At 51.8% G+C, this 27,964-nt stretch overlaps 1 protein-coding gene across 2 annotated transcripts in view; it reads left to right on the plus strand.

Moving 5' to 3' along the window:
• Positions 1 to 2,494: 2,494 nt before the first annotated feature.
• The window catches only part of VDR (vitamin D receptor), a 52,980-nt gene continuing 27,510 nt past the window's right edge, over positions 2,495 to 27,964 (plus strand). Inside the window, exons 1-4 of one of the 2 annotated variants that reach the window (XM_045555089.1) lie at positions 2,495 to 2,557; positions 7,542 to 7,663; positions 21,848 to 21,927; positions 24,785 to 24,932. In XM_045555089.1, coding sequence (XP_045411045.1) covers positions 24,787 to 24,932 — 146 coding nt within the window. In that variant the 5' untranslated portion in view covers positions 2,495 to 2,557; positions 7,542 to 7,663; positions 21,848 to 21,927; positions 24,785 to 24,786. Of the gene's footprint in view, positions 2,558 to 7,541; positions 7,664 to 13,184; positions 13,273 to 21,847; positions 21,928 to 24,784; positions 24,933 to 27,964 lie in introns of those variants that run through there. The other variant, XM_045555088.1, reaches the window with a different exon arrangement.

A 27,964-nucleotide genomic window follows, 5' to 3' on the forward strand; every position in this document is an offset into this window, starting at 1 on the left:
CACCCTAGCACGGTACCTTGCACATAGCAAGCACTTAGTAGATATTCCCCGATATAATTTATCAGAGATGAGTACTAGCCAAAAACAATCCAACCATCCCAATAAAGACCACCACCCCTTCCAGGGACAAGTGAGAATACAAGAAATGCTAACTTCTGGAAAAGAATGAGAAAATTAGTGTTTTCTGCAGAGGTTCTGGTGCATGCTTCATGCAGCAGTCAAACTAGAGGAGTTTAAAACTACTAATTCTGTAGTGCAGGAATGCTGCCCTTTATCAAAGCTTCAAGACAAGAGGGTCCAGAACAGCAGCTTCCCTTCCTAGCCACATACCTGGCTAGGGAGAAGTAAGGGCAGGAGAAAATTAGTGATTACAACTGAACATGGAGAAGTGAATCTCATGTGATCTTGCTCTTCTACTCTTACAAAATAACCTTCCTCCTAAGAATAAAACAAACGAGGAAAAAAATCCATCTTTGTTCAATGTAAATGCAAGATGGGTCATTATCAGGTGAGAAACCATGAAATACAGACAATACATGTGACAAAGGCCAGAGTATTGTCAGAGCATTTTGACCTGGGGATGTTGAGAAAGGCCTAATGGGGATAGACATGACCTAAGAGAGGAGAGGGTTTGGAGTGACAGATGAGAGAGAGCAGCTCAGATATTAGGGGACAATGAGAAAAACGTAGTTAGGGATGTGGTGATGGAGCTGATGACAGCATGTGCCGGGGACCATGACAACATCTATAATCTTGCAAATCTGCCAAACCCAGAACCTCTGATTTCTCCAAGGCTGGCTTATCTAGACTGTGACCCAACAGATGAAAAGTGCATGGAAATAACTTTCGTTTTTTTGAGAGGCAGCATGGAACAGTGGGATGTACAGAGGGAAGACCTGTATTCAAGTGGCTCTGTCACTCCCCAGCTGTAAGAACTTTGACAACTCTGCACATCAGTTGTACAGTGGGGAGAGAATTTTCTACTCTGCCTGTCTCAAAAGGCTGTGATGAAGATCAAATAAGATATTTCAAAGACTTATTTTTATACTATAAAGCATTTTACACATGTGAAGTACCAATACCACTGCTCCGATGAAGAGGCACTTTCTTTCATCTGTTTCTTGGAATAGATGGTCCATTCCTAAGTTCAATCAGACCATGTGCATCTCTTTGGTGTTCTGCTTAAGCCTTCCCAGAAAGTTTCCGTGATACCCACTTAATGAACTGTTTCAGTGCGTAACAGACTTCGCCGTTTGAGGGTTCTTCCTTCTGTTTAGCCTCAGTTCATTTCTCTTGGTGCAATTAGTGAGAGTTGAGAGGGGCTGGTTATCATACAGTGTAGCACAGCTGTCTCAGAATTGGTCCCTCTGCCACTGCACCAGAGTTGCTGGGCTCTAGTACTAGTCCTTCACTGAATGGTTGGGTCATGTTGGGTAAATCACACCTGTTCAGCTTGTCACTCTGAGCCATGGTCTCCTCCTCTGAAAGAGGTGAATAACAATACCTTCCCTGCCTAAAAGAGGTCATCAACTGCGGGATGGCTTTGTGGGCATCTCTGTTCTAGAACATTATGTTGTAATTATAGTCTAATTACTATTTATTTATACATTTTCCCACTGGACAGTGAGCTCTGAGAAGGCGGGAACCCCATCTTTTTCATCTCTCCGAAGGAATCCAACGCAGTGCCCAGGGAGCAGCAATTTTTAGTCAAAATTTTCCATGGCGAATTTTGCGCAGCCATCCACAATTCCAGGTCTCGGGTGTACTCTGTATCTCCTCCCTTCCCTTCACATCAACGCCACTGCGGGGAAGGGGGAACTGGGGACAAGGGATCAGGGAAGCTGTACTAGACTCGCGACAGGCCAGGAACGTGGTCAGCCGCCGTCGCTGCAGAGGGGACGTCGGGTGGGAGCGATGACGCAACTCCAGGTTCCACTTCGGCCCCGTGCGCTCTTTTATCCTAAGCTGTGGGGTCGGGCTGAGCTCCCCGCCCTCTGCAGAAGTAGCACGACGGTGAGCGGCGCCCAGGATTTCCCACGAGTGCCGGGAGAGACGCTGGTGCCCGTCGGCAGGTGCGCCCCAGCGGCCCGCGGACGACGAAGTCCTGGCCGGGTCAGCTCGGGCGGGGGTGACGCACCTGGCGGAGGCGTCCGCAGGAGGCTGGGTGGAACCACGGCCGCCGAGCTGGCGGGGATGCCCCACGATCACCGCAGGCAGTAGCGTGGATCTGCACACACACAGTCATCGACACCTCTGACCCACGGAGGGCAGGAGCATGCCTTGCCCCGGGACGGCAGTCGGAGAAAGTTTCACGAGGCAGAGTCTCCAAGGCGACAGTGCAGTCAGCGGTTGAATCAGCGTCAAGATGGTTGCAGCGCCGGTGGAGCTCTTGGCAAGGGAGGACCGGACCTGTGGGCGGGGCCAAGCCGCGGGGCGGGGCGGGGCCTGCTCGAGGGGCGGGGCCAGGTGCTGGGCTGTCTCTGCTTGTCAAAAGGCGGCAGCCGAGCCGGAGGCGCCGGGAGCGCGGAGCTGCTTGTCCACCGGCCCGCCGGACCAGGTGCGGACCCGGGAGCTGCGGGGAAGGTGGTTTCAGGATGGGGAATAGACCGGGGTCGTGGCGTCCGGGGTAGGGGCCTGAGTGCCCGGGGTCAAGTATTACAGGCTAAGTCTCAGGGGCAAACTTGGCGACTGCGATCCAGCCTGTCGTGCCATGAGGCTGGGACGCAGGGAGCACTGAGGGCTGAGAAAGCTGAAGTTGGCCCCAGGCTGGCGAGGGGATCGGCTGCATCCTGGGCGCTCGGCAGACAGCGTAACGCAGAAATGCTCCGCTAGCACAGTGCTCCGCACTTGGGGAACAAGAAGCGTTTGTTTCCCTCTTCTGTCGGGGCGCCTTGGCATGGAGTGGAGGAATAAGAAAGGGAGCGATTGGTTGACGGCGCTAAGGTCTTCTGGGGGTGGAGTGTGTGTAGCCTTATTTATTGCCTTGTAGGGGCCACGTATGGTCATCTGCGATGGTGGACTGGGTCTTTTAAGTAGAATATTTTTCTTTTTCTTTTTTTTTCTTGACTTTTTTTTAAACTACCAAAGATTTTAGACCTAATTGGTCCTAGTGCACAGCATTGATTTTTTCAGGAGGGCCTGTCAATAGATGTCCAGAGGAACACAGGGGAAAGCATTTAAGCGAGGAGGGGTCTCGAGGAGTAGTTTCTGTTTGGGAAGCGAGGTGCCCTGAGTCCGTGGGTGGTGAGTGAGGAGGATTCAGGGGCAGTATCTAGGAGAGAACAGCGTGTGGTCTCCATGGCCAGTGGACAGCTGCCCCTCCTTTCCCCCAGCAGTTGGTGGACCAGAGGCTGAGACCCAGTCTGCCCGGCTGGGGGAATCTTGGGTCTCTGAGCCCAGGCCCTTCCCGCACTACCTCCTCCTCCCTCTCCTTCTCCTCCTCTTCCTCCTCCTCCGTGCGGTGAGTGAGTCAGCCTCCTGTCTGGGCTCAGTTGCAGCCAGAGGGGCCAGAGCCCAGGCAAGCAGCTGGGCAGGCATTTTCTGAGCGTTGCAGAAGCTCTCCTGGGCAGAGTTCAGCTCTGCCCCGGCTCCCTGCTGGAAGGCGGTCTTCCTCAAGGTGGGGTGGGAGTTGGGGGCAGGGGTTCAGACACCCAACCCGGCAGCGGTTATGGAATGACTGTGGGATGATTCCAGAAGGAGATGACTGTGAAGGGGTTGTGACTTTGTGGTAATTCCACATCTCTTATCCTTCTCCTAGGATCAGGAGGTGCATCCCAGCACTGTAGACTTTTCTAGCTCCTCATTCCATTTCTGCCTAGTGGTCTCATTAGCTGCTAGGAAAGTGGGTGGGCAGAAGAAATTGAGAATGTTCTGGGAGCAGAGAAGGCATGGTATTGGCAAAGAAGGTTTTAACCCAGGCTAGGGAATGGGGGTGATTTGCCAAGAGTAGAGATGGGTTATCTGGACACTGGAGACTCAACTCTACGAACTGACAGTGTTGTGAGTTGGGGGACCTTCACCCATCCCTTCTCTGTCCAAATGCTGGAGGCAATTATGGTTCTTTCTGGAATAGTTTTAGGACTGGCATGCAGCCAGACCAGGAGGTAGCAAGACTGCAAATTTCTTGTGGCTTTTGTTTTGGGTGCTAGACATCCTTGAACAGAAGTAGGGGCTCCCCAGAGTCTGTGGCCCCCATTCAGCAGCCTCTCTGGACCTATTTGAAAAGCGTCCAGGGAGGCCAATGTGGCTGTGGGGCTGACTCAAACTGCAAAAAGCTGGGGAATTCACAGTCTGTGCTCTGGCTGGGTCCCATGGCTTCGGGTCTGGCTAGTCCTGATCAGCTATGACTTGGACCCTTACACGCTAAAGGAGGGACTGGAAAATGGGGTCAGAAAGGAGAGAAAGGAGGAGAGTTAGTAAGCTCTCTCAACCCCTCACTCTTCTTCCACTAAGGCCATCACACTTTGTACAAATATTATGGAAGTTTGGGTGCTATTTAGGTTACCCATATAATCTGTGTTTATGGTTTTTTGGTCTTCTTCCCTTATTTGACCTCAGAATTGATCTCCTTTGGGGACTAATTCCCAGAGGAAGCTCCAAGAGGACCTCCTGGACCCCTACACTCTACCACAGAACAGACAGCAGGTGTTCAAAGCCCAGGCCTTCAATGGCCTGGGCCCAGTGGGCTAGACCAAGTGGTTATCTAAGACAGGAGAAGGTGCACCCATTCTTCAGTTCTTTATCCCACATCCTAAGGAGACAGCAACATCCAGACTGGGAAGGGCCTCTGGAACCTCTGCTAGAAGCCTGCTGTTGCCTACACAGTAGTGAGGTTCTAGTGGCTGGAGGGCCAGAGTCAGCAGTACCAGGATGACATTCGGTTTGTTGCTGAGTAGAGAATTGCAGGGCTCCAGCTTCCATCTGTCACTGTCATAAGTCTGCTTTGGATGCAGGTAGAGGAAAGTAAGGAAATTACCAGATTTGATTAAGAACCTCTTGTGTGCCCAGCATGGTTCCAGGCCCTCTGAGGGGTGGTGGGAAGCAGAAGCTAGCAGACCAGGCCTCTGCCCCAGGACAATCTGAGCCCCTGGATGGGCAGCAGCTCTCGGGCTCGCTCTCCATGACTGTCCAGTTGTGAGAGGATCCACATGGGCTGAAGCCAGCCTGACTGTTGCTCTGGGCCACCAAGGCCTTGCTTCTAATTTTGCTTCTCTCTGATTTGTCCTCAGCCTTTTCTCATGTCAGGCCCTCCTGGATATGCCAGAAAAGTGACCGTGTAATGTATCATCCTAACTGGGATATTTTAAGTGTGAAAGGGGATGCTATGCATAGTTATGCAAGGACATTGGACATAAAGCAAAATCTCCTAGGGCAAAATGGAACATTTAGTCATTCTAGTGAACACCACTCCAAACCCAGCAGAGGTCACACAGAGTGATGAGGGACGATGGGGAGCGGGAGGCTTGATGCTAAGGGAAAGATTGGGGGTAGCTTAATTCTGGGGGCAGCCCCACACCCCAGCCTGCTCCCTGCAGTTATCAGCCAATTTCAGTCCTTTCCCTGAGGCCAGCACTGCTCCCAGCCACCCTGTCCCAGGACACAGCCCACCACTCGCGTGACTTTCCTTCACCCTTGACTTGTAACAGCCTCACCTTTGGTTTTCCTGCCCCATCCCTACCTCAGACAGGGACAGGGAGGCCTGCCAGCTCCTCTTCAGCTTCCCCTGGGGGAATTGGGACCCATAGTGCAGCCAAGACTCAGCCTCATGCTTCCTCTTCCCTCTTCCCTATATCTGTATCCTCCTCATTTTGTCCATCCAGCTTCCCAAAGCTCTGGGGACCACACTCTCCTGCAGGAAGGTCTGGCTCTGAAGCATAAACTCCAGGAAATAGAGGGTATTAACCTTGCCCAGATAAAGGACACAGGTCATTTGCAATCGGGTTTCAGGGAAATGGTGAGAAAAGTGGAGGCCAGAGCCAGAGAGAAGCTGCTTAGCAGGAGATGGAGTCAGTCCCCGTGGACACTAGAATTTGCCTCTCTAATCTGGTCTGACTATTGGGGAAATGGTCCAGGGTGGGGACAAACTGTTCTTGCTCAATTCAAGCTCTAGGCGTTGGTGGCAGCGACTGCATCCTGCTGTGGTGACATATGGAAGAGAAACTGCCCTCCCTTCTGAGTCCTTGGTCCTCGTGGTCCAGATGCTCAGGGCAGGCTCCCTGGAGAGTCCCCAGAGGTCCAGTGTGCGAGTGCTTGGGCACAGGGCATGGAGGGAGTGGAGGCACTCTCGTGACTCTTGTTCACTCTGGTAGGAAGGAAGTCGTTCTCATCACCAGCAAATGAAAAGGGCAAGTGAAAACTTCTTGGGAAGTCCTGCGTTGGAAGTGACTTGTGGGGAGTAGGAGGTGGTGAGACCCCCAGGCTGGCTGGGGGAGGACAGGGTGGCTGATCGGTAAATGGCAGCAGCGAGAGGCAAAAGCAGTCGGCGCTCTGTGAGTCTGAGTGTGTGTCATGCTTTTGCAAACCTGCCCTGCAGGTCCCATGCCAAGGAATAGACTAAGCAGTGTTCCCAGAACCAGATGTCACACAAAGTCCTCATTCTGCACAAGGCTGAGTCCTGGTCCTGAGCTGGGTGTGGGCAGCTGCACCAGCGGGAAAATGGAGTTGGGGCAGGACCCAGTGGCTGGTTCCTGGGAAGCTGGTGCCTCTCACTGGCCTTCTGATGACAAGTTGAACCTTTGAGGTGTTATGCAAGGTGTGACATTCCAGGCAATGTGGAGTAACCATGAGGCCCAAGGCTTTGCTAGTGACACATCCAGTGTGTGCCACCTGCTGGCACTGGAGTTATAGCTCCGGGAGTAGCTACTTGCTGAGCACTCACTTTGTACCAGGTGCTGTGCTATGTGCAGAACATCACTATCTTGTAAGACAGGAACCACTGTTGTGTTCACTTGGCAAATGGAGAGACTGAGTCTTCGGGAGGTTAAGCAATATGCCAAGGTGACACGGCGTGCAAGGGGAAGAGTCAGGACTCACACTCAGGCATGCAGAAGCCCATGCTCTTAACCTCCATGGAGATCTACCACCTCTGCACTCACAGGATGGCCACAGGGCACTTAGTGTCACGTCTTGCACATTATAGGCCTGCAATAAATGTCTGTGAGTGGCAGGGTTAGATTTACTAACTAGTTTGAACAAGTTGACCTGAGAGCAAGCTCAGTTTGCCCAAAGGTTACTCTGGGGACAGTGGTCTCTCAGAAGGAGGCTCCCTCTGCCCGTACCTTTAGACCAGAGTGCCTCTCTGGCAGTCTTGGGCACCAGGTTAAGAGTAGCAAAGAAGAACTCAATAGAAGTAACACTGTGCAGAGAGACTGTATGGACTTGAATGAGACTTGAATGATCTAGAAAGCAAATAAGAAACACTCTTTCAATTTCAAACATGCCACTTTACTGATAACCTACTAGGTGCTAAGTGATTGTCCCCTGGCCAATGGGGAGCTATTCTCACCTTGCCTACCTCTTTCCCCTCCTGGCTATCCGTTAAGGACACCTGAACCTCGCCCAGCTGGAAGGAGAAATGGCCTCTTGCCTCCTCTGATAGCCTCCTGCCAGGCCCCTGTGCTGATCACTCTACTGTGTCCTTTAATCCTCACAGCCTCCCTTCAGGGTAAGTACTATCACTCTCTCTGGCATACATATGGGGGAAACCAAGGTTTAAAGAGATATAACAACCTGCCCATGGCTGCAAAGCCAGCCTGGAACTACTGCTTTACACTGCTTGGTGCCACTGGACCTGGCCATAAGTGTCAGAGCCTGGAGACGGGACCCCCTCGACTGTGGGTCCCAGGGTCTTTTGGTATATGACTGGAATTTACATAGTGCTATTAGAAGCTGTGCTAGCAGCCGACAGAACAGGAGAAAGGGTCTGGCTTAGACACTTGGATTTGAATCCTGACTTCATCACTTTCTAGCCTGTGACCTTGGGCAAGTTTCTTAATCTCTCCAAATCTCAGTTTCCTTATCTGTAAATTGGGGTTAATAACAGCTCCCTTGTAGGACCGTGTGAGGATTAGATGATGTAAGTCAAGTGCCTGGCACAAAGTAGGCCCTAGAAAGGCAGGTGCAGACGTTCAGTAGATGTGGGTCAAGGGCCTACTATGTGCCAGGCACCACTCAGGACACTGAGAATTTAACGGCGGGGGACGGGGGGGTGGAGTGGGGGGGGCAAGATTCACGCGGTTGTTTTCAGATTTCCTAGCCCAGAAACCCACCATTGTGTGAGGCCCCTTTAGAACTCAACAATGGCTGTCCTGGCACCTGGATAAACTCAGATTTCGTAAATTGATTTTTATTTCTGTCATTTGTTAGCTGATAAGCTTGGGAGGGTTATTTAGCTTCTCTGGGACTCCGCTTCTTCAATTCTTTCGTTTATTTTTTTAACTGTGAAATATATCGTATGCACAAGAGTATATAATATGCTTATGTACAGATTAAAGGATAATATAACAAACTCTGTACCTACCACCTAAGTTGGGGATGAACATTTAGGGAAGCTTCAAAGCCCCCTTTGCCTCTTCCCATATGCATCCCCCTTCCTCACTCCTTACCCCAAAGTGAGTTTTGGTTAATTATTTCCTTGCTCTTCTTTGTAAATTATCAGATCCTGTTTCAGAGGTTCACACATGCTGAGGCACGCGCCACTGAAGTTCCTCAGTTTGCACCACTGTGTACTAGTCCATTGTAAAAGCACACCACCATTTGTATGTCCTTCTCCTGCTGATGGACTTGTGGGTCATTTCCAGTTGGGGCTACTATGAATGACGATGATACTGCTAGGGACATGTTATACTTGTCTGCTGGTGCATGTATGAGAGTTTCTCTAGGGCATATAGCTAGCCATGGAATCACTGGCTCACATGGAATTCCACATTCAGCATTACTGCCCGATGCCAAACCGTTTTCCGTAGTGGCTGTGCTGAACAACACTGCCTTTGGCAGTGGATGAAAATTCACATTGTTCCCCATCCTTTTCAACACTTGATCCAGACTTCATTTCTAAAATGAGGAAGTTGTATAAGATGAATTTCTACAGTCCCTCTTAGCTATAACAGAGCCCTCAACTCTGTAATTACTGATCCAGCCTGTGCCTGTCAGCTCCAGGGCAGGCAGGAGCCTCTGCCCTGTGCCTCACCTTGGCTGCCAGGCCTGTGCTGGGCTCAGCAGCTTGGCCCCACCTGCTCTCCAGCCACCCCCTCACCTCCAACTCCACCCAGTCTCTCTCTCTCTCTCTCTCTCTCTCCACCAACCTTTGACCCTTGTGAAGTTGCTATATTGTATAATAGTTGACGATCATAGTAAACAATGGTTATTATAACTCTGTTCCAGGCACTGGGTTTTTCATGAATTTTCTCATTTATGTCTCTCAATAATCCTATGAGCTAGGTAATATTATGCCCATTTTACAGAAGAAGAAACTAAAGTTCAAATTTCTTGCCCAAAGTAGCCCCTGAGCTCCTAAATCAGAGCCAGAACGTATGCCCTTCCTCACTCGTCCACTGCCTGTCCCTGCATAATGTCCCAGTCATCAGCTCAGTCTCCCTGGCCCTTCCCATCTGAGGGGGGCTGGGAAGAGGCAGCAGGTGGTGTGAGGGGGAACGGGGCAGTTCAGAGCTGGCCAGGCACATGCTGGAAAACACCTTCGGGGCAGAGTTCTTTGTTCCAAATGACTCTGAATTTCCGGACTTCTGCCAGGGGCAGGAAGTTGCTCTGCCCAGCCTATTTGGCAAGCACACCGACTTCTTGGGTGCCATGATGTTAAGAAGTGGGGGATGGACTGCCTCAGGTAAAATTCCATTATAATGAACTCCATTTGAGATCTGACCAGCTTTGTTAAAATCGTGTGCACAGCCTGGGAAACTGGAGATGAAGTGGAGCTAATTTGAGATTGGGGGTCACGTAATAAAGCCCCCCAAGTGATTGGAGCCTAGAAGGAGAAGGAGAGGGTCTGACCCACCCTCGGGTCCTTCTTGAATGCCACACTCCTGAATGGTTCCTGGCAAGGCTGGGTGAGGAGAGCTTTGTGCTTAACTCTACCTGGCATGCCGTGACTGTCTGTCCCAGGGTCCCTCCCCCTCACTCTGCTGTGAGCCCCTGAGCACAGGTCTGGATCCCATCTTGAAAGTGTCACTGCTCAACAGACTACCTAACGCATCACAGATACGCTCAACAGATGGTCCTTGGACGAATAGATGTTTCTTGGATGAAAATATGTTTGTATGTAGACCAGGTCCCCTCAGCTAGAAAGGAGAGTTGAAGGGCACCTGCTTTGTGTGGTTAAATGTTCAAAAGCTGAGCTGCAACTCAGATGAACGCTCCTTAGGTATCGTACCAAATGTGCTCAGCAGCAAGCTCTCTGCCACGTATGAGCAGGTACTAAGTGCCAGGCACCATCTCACTGAATTCTCACACACCTCTGAGGTAGGAATTGCTATTTCTCTCATTTCACGGCGAGGAAACAGAAGCTTAGAGAGGGCAGGTCATTGGTTCTCGTTGCACAGCTAGTGATGGGGAGAAAGCAGGGTTTGGACCTGCCTGGGCAGGCTGCCAGCTCTGCTGTCCCGGTGGGCCAGGTGGGGAATGAGTGGGGCTGGGGGATGCGAACCCTGATGAGATGGACCCGAGGGCACGAGCCTGGTGGAGAGGGGCCGTCTGCCCCAGGCCAGCAGAGTTCCACGGGCACTGCAGCCCCGTGTGGCCAGATTATCCGATTTTTTCATAGAAAGCTGGAAAAATTCTGTGAGAGAAATCAGAGGGAAACAGTCAAGGAAAGTGTCTCTAGGCCAAAAAAAAAAATAAAAATAAAAATAAAACGGCAGGGACACATTTTGGAACGGGCTTGGTAGGCAGGGAATGGCGTTCCTGTGCCTTACAGGAACCCTGCTGCACGTGGGGCCCTCATGCTGGGAGGAGAGGATTATGCTCCGTGTAATCCTTTAAGGTGTTTTGTCACAGTCTTCACCTTTGCCTCTGAACTGATGCCTCCTCCTACTCTTAAGTACTTGGGAGAATAGTAGCAAAACAATAGCTAACACCTTTATAGAGTATAACGATTTTTATAACACATTTTAAATATTTTATCTCAGCTGACACTGTAATTGTATAGAATTCCCTTTTGAGGCTCGGTCAAGTAGTAGTGTTTTCTTCTTCGTCCTTCCCTTCTGTAAGAGAGCTGTAGCCACGAAGCACGGCTCCCGCAGGCTGTCCCGACCCTCCACCCTCCCGCCCCACGTTGGTCCACAGGTGGTAGCAGGTGGAGCAGACAGTCCACCTTGACGACGGTCCCACATTTCTATAAATCCCGGCTCCTCGGGGAGTGGGGGAAAGGCCCTAAATGGGTGGTGGCTGGGGGCCAGCCTCCTCGCCCCACCTGCCCGTTACCCTGAGCTATTGTTCCGAAAGCTGGGCAGAAAATAGCTCACTGGGGGAATTAGTTTTGTCTCTGTTAAACTTCAACCCCTGGCTTTGGTCGAGCCTGGCTACAGAGCTGCTTTTCAGGTCAGGGGTAGTTCTGGGGGAAGGGTGGGGAGTAAGGGGAAGCAGTGGGGGGAGGGGTGCCACCCCTGCCCCAGAGGTGGAGGTGGGCCCTGGTCACTGGCGTCCTCCCCTAGAACGCTGTCCCTCGCTGCCTGTCTGCCAGCAACTCCAGCTGACCCAGTGGGGCCCAGCCAGCCCGCAGGAGCAGGGCTTCACCCGCAAGTCCTTTAATTGAGCCCAGGCTCTAAGCTGGTGCATCGAATTCCTTCCTAGGGATGTTTGCCTCTGCCAGAAAGAGTGTGGAATGAAGGGAGAGGAAATTCTGCTGCCTGGCCTAGCTCAGGGCAGCTGGGGGGCTGCAGACAGCTGCCTGCGGGAAGGGAAAGAGTTGCTGCTCTAGAGATGCTGGCTTTAGCTCCTCCCCTGTCCTGCGGCAGCATTCACTGAAGGCTGCTCTATGGATTAAATCTGTTCCATCTTCGCCCCTGGATACCAAAGAAAAACAAGGAAGAGGAAGTTGGCCCAGGGGAAGGGGTGAGAAGGGGGAATTGCAGTTTGGAGAGGGTTCGTGGGTTAGGACAGAGGGAGCTATTGCCACTATATGGCCCTGGGGAAGAATCCTCCAGACAGATTCTGATATTTGGCCTGAAACATTGAAATAAGAGGGTTACCTCCAATTATGGCTCTAAGGACAGGGCAGGCTTGTGTTCTGTTGGCCAGCAGTGAGTTTGAACTCTGGGTGGGGACTGGCACGTGCCTACATGCGTATGGACTTCCCACACGTGTGCGGGTTGTTTGCGAGCACCGTGTATTTGTACCTGGTGCCCTTCCTTAGGGCAATTCCTGGCAACAAGGAAGCGACCTTGTGGACCAGGAGAGCTGAGTGGGCTCAGTGGACCGAGGTGGAGGCAGGTTTGGGGATCCGGAGGCTGTGTGGCAGCCCAGTGCTCCCTGTGCCCAGCAACCGTATCCGGCCACTCTGGACAGACTGATGAATTAAGTAAGAATTAGCCTGGTGACATGGCAGCTGAGTTGCTTACTAACGTCCCTTCCATCTGCCCTTGTTGAATCGTTTGTTCTTTCTTTTGATTTTCTCTTACAAAACATATTTTTTCCTATTCAGCTGGGCTGAATTTTCCAGAACTCTCTTTTTTAGCTCAGTTACTGATAGTCCTAGGATCTCCCCAAAGGGCTGTGGGGGATTGTGGTTCTGCGTGTACACCCGAGGGCACTTCAACTCTGCTGCGGAAGAGGCTGTTGCTTGGCTGACCTCTCAAAGAAACCAAAGGGAGGCCCCTTTTCATTTTCTTCACAACACTCACGGTGGATTCAGGTTGGGACGGGAATCTGAATGGGGTCTGAAAGGCTTCCGTTTCAAAATAGCATTGCAATAATTTAAAATTCCTGGTATTCAAGACGCACTGGGTTTAACTGGAAGAAGTATTTGGTAATGGAAAGAATGGAATGTACTTCCTATAGGTCTTCAAAATGAGTGTGGTCAGTTGGTTCCTCTCTTCCTGGCACCCTCTGACTCTCTCCAGCCACACTGAACTCATGTCTCTGCCCCAAACATGTCCTTTCTCTTCTGTTCTCAGGCTTTGCACGTGTGGCATCCTCTGCCTGCGACTGTCCTTTGCCCTCTCACCACTACGACGTCAAAACTCCTGTGCTCCTTCCTGTTTCAGTTGAGAAGTTGTGAGGGGATCTCCTCCAAAGAGCTTTCTCTTCTCTCCTGTCATCCAGGTGAGGCCAGGGGCCCTCCTACACGCCCCATCACGCCCTGTGCATACCTATGTCTGGCTCACTGTTGTGTCTCTAACTTCTAGTACGGGCCTTGCCATGTAATCGGCACTTAAAACTAAGCCTGGTCACCATCTGAGGGAAGGCAGCAGAGGCCAGAACCAATGCCCACCACAGTGTGAGGCCAAGAAGAAATGCTGTAACCTCCCTGACCGTCCAGGAGGGTCCCCTACAGGGAAGGTACACAGAAGGATGGCCAGGAGCCTGACCAAATGGAAGCTCTGGAAAAACTCTTTAGGGGAAACCATTCTAATGAGAAACTGAGGAGCAGCCGGTATCACTTTGGGGTGACTGCTGCTGCTGTCGACCGTGAATGGGAACCTCCCACTTGGCCGAGGCCCCGAGAAGCTTCATTAACACTGTACATGGGAGGTGTCTACCCCCTCACTAATAACCAGAAGGTGGAGAGGACGCCTCTGAGTATGCTGGCCGCTTATGGGACTAGAGCTGCCCCGTAGAGAGTTATCCTAGCCCTGTGCATCTCAGAGCACCCGGGGAGCTTTGCTGATTCTGACACAGGCCTCACAATCTATCCCAGGATAAGTGAACGGCCTTTCCAGGCCTCCAAGAGCTGGGGCAGCCAGGAGTCAGGCCCACTGGGTCAGAGCCAGCTCAGAGTCTGGGAGAGGGGCCACCCTGCCACCAGGGCTGCTGCAGCCGTCACTGCCACCTCCCGGCTCCAGCCCCTTGGCCCGCACCTCAGCCTTTCACCGAGCTCTGCCTTCTGCTGCTGCACGTGGTGGTGGGCAGGAGGGGGTGAGGAGCTGCCCTGATGACAGACGGGGGGGCCATCCCTGAGGTTGTCACGCTTCAGGTCCCGCCAGGGTGAGAACAGATGCATGATAAGGAATGGGCACTAGATGGGGCGGCTGTGGGGGGAGGGCCGGCACTGGCAGAGACAGAGAGAAAGGGCCATGGGCAAAAGGGGTTAGTAACCAGTGACGACCAGGGAGCCACAGGCCTCGTCTTCCTTCCAAAGTCTGGGTTTGTAGCTCAGCTTCTCTGCTTGCTGGGGGAGAGATTGGAATGACCCATTTCTCCCCATCCCAAGCAGCCAGAGTTTTGGAAGCCACAGACAGAGGGTGGGATGGTCAGTTTTGTCCCAGCTCAGCAAAAATGTGGCTTCCTGGGCAATGTTTGTTTGGGACTGAGAGCAGGCGCCCAGCCCTCCACAGCACCTCTCTGGGCCTGCAGCTCTTCTCTTTGTTTTCCTGGGTTCTCCAGTGACTGTGCTAACAACAGGCACAGTTCTAATATTGGCAGTTAACTTTATAAAGTGTACAGCGTGCCGGGCGCCCTTCTGGGTGCTGCTCAGAGACCAGGTAGTTTGATCCCCACAACAGCCCTGAGACCCAGGTACCGTCATGTCTCAGAGGAGGAGACAGGAATGGTTTCGGGGGAAGCTGGACAGTGGTTAGGTGGCCAAGGGTGCCAGGCTGGCCCCGGTGGCTGGATGTAGGCAAGGGATCTGATCCCAAGGATGTCAGACCTCTTGGAGCTGGCAGGACCTGGGGTTTGGATGGTGACCTTTCACAGCTGGAGTGATTCAGAGATCACGCTGGTCCCAGAAAGAAGATAAGGAAAGGAAGCCTGGCCAGGATGGCTTGGGGAGGGCTGGGGGGTGGTGGGCCTCCGAGAGGTCTGCCTGGGCAAGCGTGGACTCAGGCCTGCATGGACGTGGGCCAGCAGTCCCAGCATTAAGACAGACGCTTGGCCTGGGTAGAGGCACACAGGGCGCTAAAAGCTGGGCTTGGGGATCACTTGGAAGAAAGAAACAGCTCTCTCTTATTTTCCTGAAGCCATTTTTTTTTTTTTTAAAGAAAATCAGAGAAAATTGCATTTGGCCATCAGCTACACCAGCAATAGCAGCAGTTTGGGTCTGCCCCGAGAAGGGCTGGACCTGCTCTCCCTATATCCTTGGTGCTGTCACTTTGGGGCTGCTTCAGTTGCTGTCTCATGATCTTCCAGTATATTAGACAAATAGCCCAGTCGCCCCGTCAACTTTCGCCTGTAGCAGATACTTGGGAAGTACCCACATCCTCGTATCCCAGGAAAACCCACCCAGAGTGGGGCAAGACCAAGGCCAGGCGTATCTCTCTTCCCTCCCAAGTGTTCCCTGGCTGTCTTGAGTCCGTGTCCATGTCTTTGGCCCCAGAGGATGGAGCTGGGAGCTGGAGTTGGTCGGGCAGGAGCAAGTGGGTGATGCTCTCCCACCTTTGTGTGTAAGTTGTAAGGGTGGAGTCAGCGCTGGCTGGTGGCACTGCAGTCTGCAGGGCCTTCCCACAGCTCCCCTCCTCCCAAGAATGACAGACACACCCCTTCCATGGGCCATTTCTCCCTCATACCACACTCTCTCCTGGAAGCTGCTCAGCGGTGATTACTGTCCTCAGGCCTGGGCCAGGGCGAGAGGAAGCACACTTCCTCACTGGGTGGTCTTGTGCAAGTCACTTCCCCTCTGATGATCTCAGTTTCTTTTTGGTTGGTTTTGGTTTTTTTTTTGACTTTTCAAGAATGTTTTTCCTTTTATTTTTAGTTGATACGCAATAATTATACACATTTATGAGATACAGAGTGATATTTCAATATGTATATACAATGCATAATTGATCAGATCAGGGATTTGACATAACATATCCATCACCTCAAATATTTATCATTTCTTTGTGTTGTGAACATTCAAAATCCTCTCTTCTAGCTTTTTGAAAATATACAATAAATTATAGTTAACCATATTCACCCTGCAGTACTGCAGAACACCAGAACTCATTCCTCCTACCAAGCTGTAATTTTACATCCGTTAACCCTGGGGCTGTGGACCCCTAAAGGTCCCTGGCCTGTTAGGAACCCGGCCACACAGCAGGAGGTGATCCAGCAAAGCTTCATCTGTATTTACACCCGCTCCACATTGCTCGTATCACCGGATAAGCTCTGCCTCTTGTCAGATCAGCAGTGGCATCAGATTCTCACAGGAGTGCGAACCCCACTGTAAACTGCACATGCAAGAGATCTAGGTTGCGAGCTCCTTGTGAGAATCTAATGCCTGATGATCTGAGGTGGAGCTGAGGCAGTGATGCTCGTGCTGGGGAGCATTTGCAAATACAAGATTATCATTGGCAGAGAGGTTTGACTGCACAATAAATGTAATGCACTTGAATCATCCCCAAACCATATCCTCGCCCCACCCTCTGTGGAAAAATTGTCTGCCATGAAACCAGTCTTTCGTGCCAAAAAGGTTGGGGACTGCTGTGTTCACCAACCTCTTCCCATCCTCCCTGCTCCTCTCCCTTTCCCAGACTGAACCCCCACTTCTACTCTCGTAGCCTCAGTTTCCTCAGCTATAAAACCAGAGAGATTGGGCTGCAGCCTGTGCTTCCCTGTGCTTCGCTGGCCGCTGCCGGTGCCCACACTTCTCAGCCTGTTACCTGGAGAGCAGTAATCAGCACAGAAATCTTGTTGACAAAGCTGAGGGCAGAGTTTCCACTGGAAAAAAGCAGCTTGCAGGAATAATTGTTAGCGATAAGAAGTGGAAATCTGTCTAAGTAAGTCCTGTGTCTCCTGTCCCCCTGCCTGGGGCCTCATGGGTTCCCACCTCTGAAGCCTACTCCAAGAATTGCTCCTGCTCCAGAGTGGTGGGGCAGGTAGCCAAAAAAGAGTGTTGGTGAGTGGGAGTTGGTAGCCTGGTTTCTAGGGGGTGACCCACTAGCCCTGACACTGTGTGGGGTGTCAGTCCATGACTTTTCCCAGGTTCTCAAGGTGATGTATGTTCCCAAAAGGGTTAACTAAGCACCGCCTTTATGGGTAAACTCCTTCCTGCAACTGCTCGGTCATCAGCCACTTAATTTCCCCGTACAGTCAGTTATTAAGTGCGTTTGGTAAGCCTAGTAAATGTTCTTTGAGCTGCTGTGCCAGGGGCCAGCCTGCCCTGGGAGCAACCGAGTGGCAGACAGGAGGCAGACAGAGGCAGCGTGGCGGGAGCACACCCAGCCCCTCGCACTCTTCCACGGGGCCCTTGTCCTGAGCCAGAAACGGTTCTTCCCAGGGGAAGGCCACGGAGGCAGACGCTGTCTGCACTCACCGCCTTCCTCCCTGCTCTTGAGTGCATCATAATCATACCTGGGGAGTTCATGGGGTCGAAATCAAAATGAAATGTAACCTGGGCCATCTTCTCCTGCTTCTCCCCTGCTACCTCATTCACAATAGGAACTATAGATTTTTATATTTTTTTATGATAATTTTCTGACTGATGGAAGTAAAGTGTCTTTAGGAATGGGCCCCTTTTCCTACTTTGCACAATGGTAACCTTAGTGGCTTTGCCAAACCTCCCCTAGAGACCCTGTGTGAATGGCCCAGTAAATTTGTCTAATTGGGCTGTAAAGAGCAGGTCTAGGACCAGCAATTAAAAGCTGCAGGTGGCCGGGTAAGGGCTCACGCCTGTGGTCCCAGCTATTCCAGAGGCTGAGGCCAAAGGATGGCTTGAGCCCAGGAGTTCAAGGTTACGATGAGCTATGATAGCACCACTGCACTCTAGCTCTTGGAGACAGAGTGAGACCCCATCTCTAAAAAAAATAAAAATTAAAAGCTGCAGGGACCATTTCATCTGTACATAATGAAGAGCTTTCTAAGCATAGAGCCATCCAAAGAGAGTGGATTACTGTGGGAGATAGTTCTACACCAGGAAAAATACTCATACACAGGCTAGAAAACTGTTGGCTAGAATATTATAGAAGGAATTTAAGATGCTTGGACTAGGTGGTGCTAAGTTACCTTCCAATCTTGAGATTTTCTGAAATGACTATTATCTATTGGGTTTTACTTTGGACATTGTAGTCTGAAGAAAATAATTTCCAACCATTCTTATCCATGTTTAAAATATGTGTGTATGAAGGAGCTGAGGAGAGAGTTGTAGGCAAGAGGTAGTTTGGATAAGTTCTATGTATGCAATACACCCTCTCCCCTTTCCCTCATTCCCACTCTGTTCCCCCTCAGCTTCCTCTGGGAGGTAACACAGAGACTGTTCTGGGCAAAGAAGGCGGGTGTATGTTGGGGCTGGTAGGGAAGGTAGAAAGGGTATCCCTTTAGCTGGCCGTGATATTGCTAAGCCTAAGTTATATACTAGAATAAAAACATGACGAATAGAAAGTTAAGTGGATCATGCAGTGTACTCTGTGGGCAGAGTCAAAAGGATGATGACATGAAAAACAGCAAGACAGCGGTGTGTATGCACAAGTCCATGTGCAGTCGTGGCTGGTGGACCCACAGGCCTATCTGCTCCAGAGGAAGCCCAGCATGTGGGTGACTGTGTGTGACAACTTTATGAAGAAGTATTTTCTCCCCCTCTGCGGGGAAATCGCTTAGGTTTCCATTTCTTTCTAGGAGTAGGAGTTTTGAGCCAATGTCAACAATTAGAAAGCCCAGTTTTGATCACTTTGTCCCAACCTGGCTGCAGGAGGACCGCTCTCCTGGGCTCCCATTCTCCACTGGGGTCCGTTAGCGGCCACATCTTCCATGTCCTTGGGCCCACTGGCATCTGGGGATGAGTGGATCTCACTCACTCAGGCAGGCGTGTCGGGGCTCATCTAACTGGGGAGAAGGCTCCGTGAATGACTCTTTTTCAAGGCCTCCTCAGGTGGGAATTCCGGTCTTGGAGCTGCACACTTTCAGAGCTGGAGAAGACCTTAGTGGTCAGACCTCTTGTCCACTCCGTGGTCTTCCTCAGAGTCACAGCTCTACCCACCTCTGTCCTCTGGGGAGGGTCCGGTCAATGTGGTGGAGTTACATTGAGCCCAGGGGGACTTGGATCCTTGTCTTCCCAGGGCTCTGCCCAGAACACCCCACAGCCACCACCCCACAAGGATGTCCTAGACGAGGCTGTCTGGGGATGCCCCTTTAACAGAAGCTGCTGGAAGATGAGGGTGTCTGTTGTGAGAGCTGATAGGCAGATGTGTAGGAGAGACAAAGGTTGTGGCTTCAGTGACTGGAAGGAAATACGTTATCTTCTCATTTTTGCTAAGGCAAGGTCAGGGCTGAGGTCAGCAGCAGGCAGGGGTTTTGATGTGAGACACAAGCCCTGGTGCAATGGAACCCAGGGGCTTTCTGCAGAGTTGAGCTTCTCCCCCTCTGCTTCTCTGAGGCTCCGTGCTAAGGATCTGGGTATTTCTGAAGCAGGGTCAGGAGGGGTTGAGGGACAGCCCCCGCGAAAGCAGTGCGAAGTTGTATGTACTCAGAATGTGAATTGCTGGTGGGGTGGCTGGGTGGCACGGCAGAGGCAGGAGACTGAGCAGTTTTTCCACCTGCCCTCTTTTTCACCCTGTGTCTTTGCCCCGGACCTAGATGCTAAATCGAGGATAATCTCTCCTAAAAGGACCACCAGTAGTGAAAAGTTGAATGGGGAGAAGAGGCCCATCTGTTGAATGGGGTTTTCCAAGATGAGAGGGGCTGGAGGGCAGAAGGTGAATCCTGGCTGAGCCCTGCTGTCCCCTGGCCTGGGGATCCTTGGAAGGAAAAGGGCTGCCACATTCCTCCATCATGACCTGGGGGCTGTTCTCTGCTTGCTCCTTGACTTAGTGGAAGTGAAAGGTGTCCAGCGCTTAGGGTTGGGGAAATAAATTTGCTAAGCTGCCTAGATTCAAATTCCAGCTCCAAAGGCTATCAACCTCCCTGTGCCTCAGTTTCCCCATCCCTAAGATAGGGATAATAACAACACCTGTCTGACAAGGCTGGTGAATGAGTGTACACGAAGAACTTGGAGCAGGGCCCAGTTCAGGGCAGTAATGGTTATCGTTGGGAATGGGAGGAGTTAGCAGGGGGCAAGAACACGCATGTGGGCACTGCAATTGGCCTGTCCTCTTTGGCCCCTGGCACTGCCGCTCACCTGCTGTGGGACCTGGGCAAGTCCCTCCCAGTGCTCTGAACTTTGGCTTTGCCCTCTGTGAAACAGGACTGCTGCCCCATCACGGAACTGTTGTGAAGATTAAATGGAATAATGTAGGCAGAGCTTAGCAGGCCTGGCATGTGGTAGATACTTTCTTCTGAAGTTCAAGGGTGGTGATCTACCTGGATGTCACCTATGACCTCTGAAAACCTTAGGGGTTGAGGATAGGAAAGCAGTGGTCCTTTCTGTCCCCGCTTCACCCTCACCTCAGCCTTCCTAACCATCAGGAAGGGAAGCTGAGAAACTGATAAGGCCACAGGGTGGGGTCCAGAAGAGCATGGTCAGCTGGGGGTGGGGCACTCGGGCAGTGTGAGGAGAGGGAGCAAAGGGCGGCCTGGCGTGGAGGTGCATGGCAGCATGCCTGTCCCCAACAGGCACACCTCCCATTCCCCATGGCCCTTGGGAGTGGGCCAGCCTAGCTCAGGCCCTCTCAGCTCGTTGTCCACGGGGGTTTTCCTCGGGTGTTCCCTGGGGGCTGGCAGTGCCGGAGAGGGTGCAAATGACTTGGTGAGCTGGTAGTTCTTGGACTGGGTCCAGGTCTTAGAAGCCCCTTGGGCTGTCTCCTTCCCTGCCTAGTCAAGCCACTAGGGGAAAGAGGTCTCTGAAGAGGATAAAAACTGAAGGTCTGGACCTGCTCCATCTGGGGTTGGGCTTAAAGGTCTTTGCCAGTGTTCAGGGTCAGGTAATTGTGTATCTATGTATTTCCCCAGTCACCTTCTGTTGGCATCAGGGAAGGGAGGAAGTGCGTGTGTGTGTGTGTGTGTGTGTGTGTGTGTGTGTGTGTGTGTATGCACGCACACATGCGTGTCTATCTTTCCATCTGTCCGTCTATCTGTGCAGGTGAACAAGCCGGGCCAGGCATAGGTAGCAGTGGGAAGGGTGAAATTCTGCCAATCCTCCACTGTGCTGACCCGTCGGGCCTCTGAGACCCAGAGTCTGGGCCCCAGAATCAGCCCCGCTGCAGCCTTCACTGAGGCCGGGGGTGTTAAGCATGTCTGGCGAAGAGCTAAAAGTGGCAGAAAACATCCGGTTTGAAAGCAGCTTGTTGCTGTATTTAACCCCTGCAGCACCTGTCCCGCCTACACCCAGTCTCCGCAGTTGGGAGATCTCAGACTCCTGCCTTTGAAGCTGTCCTGCCACCTGGTCCAGCTCTGCCACCGGCTCTCAGCAGCCGCCACGCTGCCCCATGGCTCTGTCCACCGGGGGCAGGGGGAGTGTGAGGGCTCCCTTAGAACGGGGCCCTTCCCCCACTGACACCCTGGGCTGGGAGAGGAGGAGGAGAGCCTGCAGCAGGGGTGCTCTCCTTTCACCCATGGCCTGGGTGCTGCCCTCAACCCTTCCCACTGCTTCCTGCTGCTCCCTGCCTCAGGGAGGGCCGTTCTGGTGGCTGCCTGGCCCTGCCCCACAGCCCTGACGGAGATGACATGGCACACTGGCCCCCAACAAGCCACTTCTGTTTCAGTCCCTGATGTGGGGACTGAAGTCCCTGGAAAGAGCCTCTCGTGCGTGCTCGTTGGACTCCTTAGAGGAATGGCTGGGAGGTCGGAGCTGTGCTTTAGAGAAAACCTTTCTCCTTCCTCGTTGCAGAAGCTTTTTGGTCTGAAGTGTCTGTGAGCCCTCACAGAAGAGCACCCTTGCGCCCCGCTCGCCTGGCCCTGCTCCTTCAGGTAGGTGTTTCCCGTCGGCCACTGCCTCCCTGGCTTTCTGCGTCTGAGGGGTGGGGGTCAAGGGAAGGAAGGGAACACTACCCGAGGCTTTGCCCATGCGGGTCCCGCATCTGCAGCTGAGACCCACAAGCATGAGGTGGGCGTGGCTGCTCAGAGGGGCTCGGGAGGGAGATTCTTGCTGCCTCCTGGCCAGGACCCCAGGGGGCTGTCCTGCCTGTTGGGTGTTTCCTATCCAGCCCCATCTCCTCTTTCTCCCTCCTGCCTTCCGTAGCCCCTGCCCGTCATTCCTGGGACTTTCAGCTCTCAGGCCATAGCGTCCTGGGCCTCTTCTCCACATCTGGTCTCTGGTCCTGGGCTCTGGCTTCTTGGTACCAGCAAATAACCCGAAGCAGGTCTGGGTCTTCTGTCAGCTCCCCTGAAATGGTCCTGCACACTGTGGGCCTCTGGCTGCCAGATCCAGCCTTCCCGTCCAGCCTAACCCAGTGCCCAGGCCCTCACCCAGGCCAGGAGGCTTGCCGATGTCAAGGCAGTCAGTTCCTCACCCGCTTCAGGACTGCACTGCTGCCGTGCTGCGGTAGTGTGTTGTCCCACCTCGCTTGCGTCATAGCATCTCCCACTGAGCCCACGTGATGCTGAACACTTGTTGGACGGACTTGGCTGACATTCCCTTCTACCTCCCATTTGAGTTCCCTTTTCCCCACCAAATCCACTGGATGTTTGGGAGCCTGGATGACCCAGACTCAGCAATAACATCGTGATGACTCGGAGCTGTGACATCTCAGCCGACCCGGAGTTAAGCCACAAGCATCCTAGACAGCTTCTCCAATGGCCCCACCGTGGTATTGGGCCTCTGGGATCCCTGCCCACATCGTGGATGTGTGCTATGTTCTAAACTCCTGTAGGAGTCAGCTGGGACTTGGGATGGTCTATAGGGACAATGTTGACAGACCCACAGGCTGTTTTCTGTTTTCAGCTTCATAATTTCATAATTTGTTTTAAATTATGAAATGTTTCATATATATAAAAGGGCATATGAACATAGACATAGTGTTTTCATCATAAGAAGATATCGTATTCCTACTACTCAAAATATGGAATACTTCTAGTGCATAACACCTCTACATACTCCTCCCCAATCTCCTCTCTTCAAAGGCTTCTGTTAATCATTCCTTTGTTCTTTTTTGATGTCAGAAAGAGAGAGAGAGAAAGAAATATATAGAAAGAGTGAGCAAGATAGATATATGTATACATACACCCAGAGATAAAGAGAAGGTTTGTGTGTGTGTGTATATAAACATTATAGTTTAGAAAGTATAAATCTAGCTGTGAAAGGGATGGGTAATAGTGTCACTATTAAAGTTTCCAGGAAAAGAAAAGCTGAAAGAGAAGGTTAAGGGATCTCCTGTGTCTGTCTGTGACCAGAATTTGCTCTGTCCCTTCGGGACTGACAATGCTGTGTCCTTGCTTACCTTCCTTCCCTTGGTGTGAAGCTCTTTATAGAATTTTAAAAAATTAAGTATTTGTTTTGTGCATTTTGCAATAGTAGTTACTAGAGATGCTCAAGGCTTGGGCATCTCTGGGCCTCACTTGTAAAGGGGGTGGTACGAAGAGGAAATGAAATGAGACTCTAATGAGCTTTGATGTTTCAAAGCCTAGATCAGAGTTCGTGGCCCTTGGCGTGGAAAAGTAGCTCAGAGCCTCCCAAGGCCCACCAGGATCTGCCTCTCTTGCCTAGGGGTGGGAAAAAATGGTACCCCGGGCTGGGGGTGGGGGGTCCTTGTCCCCTCATTCCTGGCTTTCTCTCTTATTTTTCTTCTGACCTGAGGGACCCTCTGGCCTTGGATTAAAGGGGCCACTTAAACCTGTAGTGTCCCTTGTGAAGATTCAGGTGAAGCTGGGAGGCAGCAGGATCTGAAAGCATTTTAGGGAGGCCTGAGGTGTCCCAGAGTCAGCTCTGAGCACGACAGCCGTCAGGATCAGAGGCAGCAGGCGACGCCAAAGGCCCAATTTGCCTAATGGAAGAGTCCAGCCAGCTGCTTCCTGAGAAGGGCCTCCCAGAGCTGATACATTGTGTTCCCTCTTTTCCCCTTTTGCTCAAGTGCGAAATCCAAGTCTAGATGATAATGCCTATTTATAAAAAATATCTTTGAAAACAAAATTAGTTAATTGTGTATGACTCACATGACTCATAAGGATATTCAAACTAATGTTTTAAATATTATTGCAAACCAAAGGGGGAAAGTATTCTGGTCACCTTGGTACCAGGACACTGGGGCACATGCCTGTCAGTCCCGAGCTGCATGGCCAGGGCTCCGGCTTGGGCACTGAGTCCTCTGTTCCCCTCACCCTCAGGAGGAGAGGAGGTGAGGGTTTGTTGCTGCGTGTGAGGGGCTGAAGTTGTGGGAGGGCTCCTGTTTTCTCTAGGAGAGGGTCCTGGGCAAGATCGAGGCCCCTGAGCTGGTTGGGGTCTGCGACAGGGACAGAGCCAGTGCCGGTGGTGTGCATCTGTGCATTCCCATGAGCCTCACTCACACCCTAGAAGGAAAATGCCTCTTCAGATGAGGGCAGGGTTGGGGGACACATCGAGGCCAACTACCTCCTCTGAAGTAGCCCAGCAGATGCAGCATCGGCACCCAGGCAGTTTGATTCCAGGCCATGCTCTGAGTCGCCTGTGTGGGGAGAGCCACGAAGTGAGTGAGCCAGGGAGATCGTGCTCAGGCCTGGGCGCTGGGGAGCTGCCCAGCTTTGCTGAGCTCCCTGATGGTGGTGGGGCTGTGGGCGGGGGGGATACCAAGGATGCCAGTGGGCCCTGGCACTGACTCTGCCTATCGTTGTGACCTGCCTGCTGTTCTTACAGGGATGGAGGCGATGGCGGCCAGCACTTCCCTGCCTGACCCTGGTGACTTTGACCGGAATGTTCCCCGGATCTGCGGGGTGTGTGGAGACCGAGCCACGGGCTTTCACTTCAATGCTATGACCTGTGAAGGCTGCAAAGGCTTCTTCAGGTGAGGCTTCCTCCCAAGCTCTCTCCAAGAACAAGGGAGGGAAACGAAGCAAAATGTTCCCACGAAGAAAATCCCTGCATTTTCCATGTCTCTTCCTTCCACGTCCATGGAACATGCCAGCTCTCACAAATGTGGCAGCAACAGGGTCTTGGTGAGGGGTATCTTCTCCCCAACCCCAGCTCCAGCTGTGTCCTCTGGTCTTCTTGGAAATCACTTTCCTGAAGTTGCTGTGTGGGTCTCCATCTTCCCATCACTCCTTGGACCACAGCCCCCTGCACTGACCCGTGTGTCTGTCCTTCCCGAGGGGACCTCGTCCCCAGCTTATGTGCACAGCTTCCTAACTCAAGAGACAGACATGTCTTTGGGGAAGCCCAAGAACTTGGCTTGAGAGCGTACCTCCCCATCCAATCCAACTGCACCCCCATTGGGCCACTGCACCTGATCTCTACCCATATCTTCACCCATGGCTTGCCTGTCCCGGGTCTGAAAGCCAACCTCAGAATGCTCAGGCAATGTTAGGAATGCACCAGCAATCCGGTTTGCTCAGGACCAGTTTCTCTATCAGCTCCTCTTCTCTCCTTTTATGAACGTAGGATTACAAGTGCAAACGGTGTGGGAAAGCCCCAGAAAGGCCCGAGGAGTTTCCCATCCAAAACCAGGGAGGGAGGATGGGAAAGTGATGGATTGCAGGTTGGAACTGGGAACCAGGAGAGATTAGCACTGGCATATTTTGGAGAGAGAGCAAGTAGCCTGGAAGAAGGCGGCCCGAAGAGGGCGTAGGTCTAGCAGCCCAGGTTGGAGGTGGGTACAGTGGAGGACAGGGCCATGACTGTCAAATGAGGAAAAAGCCCATTGGGTCCAGGATGAGCACTTTGAGGTCGGCCTGGCTCCTGTCTGCACCGAAGAGCTTGTGTTGCCTTGAGGGCAAAGTGAATCAGAGTCCAGGGAACTAGTGTGGTACACGCTCCTCTGGCGTAGGGACTCCGGGGACTCTCGACTCACCTGCCCTTCACCCCAGGAACCAGCAGGCCCCAGTTTCATGGCCTTGAGCAATTGCTGGGCAGCGGGGTTTCTGTGGGTGCTAATTGTTCCCAGCTCGGGGAACCAGACCAGCAGCATCGCTGGCTCTAGGTCCTGTCGATCCTCGGGCCTGAAGCCCACACTTCCTACAGGGTGGGCCTTCCAGAGCCCAGGCTGTGTGTCTCAGGTACCGCCTGGTCCCTTTCCTGCCAGGGCCTGAGAGTGGGAGCTGCCTCCTGCATGGTAATGGAGAAGGAATCCGGGTGCACACATCAGGACCTGCTTCCTGCCAGGAAACCCTCAGAAATGCGTGGGCAGGGGTGCTGGCCATTAATTAACCTATGTCCTTGCTCAAACACCTTGACTTCTCTATGTTTCAGTTAACTCAACTAACTTCATGAGTGTACTGATATCTGACCCCCCTATGACATAGAGTTCATTTGAGGATTAATGAGATGACATATATAAAAGTGCTTTGAAAAACATAAAGAACAATATAAGTATATTATTTTTTAAGCTGATGAGCCACTACCACTGCCCTTAGTGGAACCATGGCTGCGTAAAATAAACAAAAGTCTCTCCGGCCAGCCAGCCATCCTCATTTTGTGTTTTCTCTCACTCACTCTGTCAGCAGATTTGAATGAACATCTATGATCCGCCACTGGGCTAGGAGCTGGCAGTGTGGAGATTCTCACCAAAGGCCATAGCTCACCAGTCTGCCACCAACACGTCCCCAACAGCACTTGAGGCTGTTTGGTTAATTCATTGACCAAACAGCTTCAAGCTGACCCCAAATCCCTCCCTCTTCCCAGGCCACCCAACCCCTGGTGTGCAGCTCTGGGAAATGGGACCCTTAGGTGGCTGCATGTTGGATTATGACATACTGGAAGTCAGTTCCTCACTAGAGTGGCTCTAACTCCTGTTACCTGTGGTTGCTGTCCTGGGACACACCGCTACCCTCTGAATCCTTGGGACAGGACCGTGTGAGTCACCTGGGTTCAAAAAGACAGGTCTCCTCATGCCCAAGGCCAAGTGTAGGAGACGGCAGAATGGACAGGGGTGGTACGTTTGCACACGTGTCTCCTCGCAGAGCAGCAGTGTGGCTGTGTTGCTTGTGGGCACGTGATGCTACCATGACCCGCCCCTCTCGGTAGGACCCCTTAGGATCTGTTGCTGGCTGATGGCCACAGCCACTACCTGTGAGGTCTGGCACTGTGGCCACAGGCTGCTTTTGTCTTGTTACCCTGTCCTCAGCCTACCTTAGATCTTTACTGTCCCTGTCCGGATGACTGAGCCAGGCTGCACTTTCTAAAGAGCCAACACATCTCTGTCATTTGGCTTCATTTGATATGTAAACAAATAAATACACACACATCCTAATTATTCATGTATTCTATATTTGCAAATTTGCCTACTTGCTAAAATTTGCCAAAATCAATACTGGCAGTGCTTTTGTGGTCATTTCTGGACACGTGCAGAGCAGGGGAAAATTTGATGTGCGTCTTCTCTGCTGAGGTTAAACAAGGCGACAGCCTGCCTTCCGTTTCAGCCCTCATACTATAAACAAGTGTCCTTTCCACCGTCTACTTAGTGCTATACTTTTTGCATCTGTGTGATTTGATTGGTGATTTTGCTGTTTAAAGTGGTTCCCACATGTAGTGCAGCTGTGCTGTCTGTTGTTCTTAAGTGGAAGAGGCCATGATGTGCCTTATAGAGAAACTATGTGTGTTAGACAAGCTTCATTCAGACAACAGAACTATTGGCTGTTGGTTCTATGTTAATAAATCAATAATATGTATTTAATAAGGTGACTTAAACAGAAAACATACATAAAATAAGATTATGTATTGATCAGTTGATGAAAATGTTGTGACCAGAGGAACATAACCGTGTATTTCCCCCAGGAGCAACGGTTTAGGACTCACTAATCCACTACTCACTCACGTTATAGACCATAACCATAACCACACATGATGAGAGTCGACTGCACATATATCATTTCTCCTCTCCTT

The sequence above is a fragment of the Lemur catta genome, chromosome 6 (genome assembly GCF_020740605.2).
Source record: "Lemur catta isolate mLemCat1 chromosome 6, mLemCat1.pri, whole genome shotgun sequence".
NCBI lineage: Eukaryota > Metazoa > Chordata > Mammalia > Primates > Lemuridae > Lemur > Lemur catta.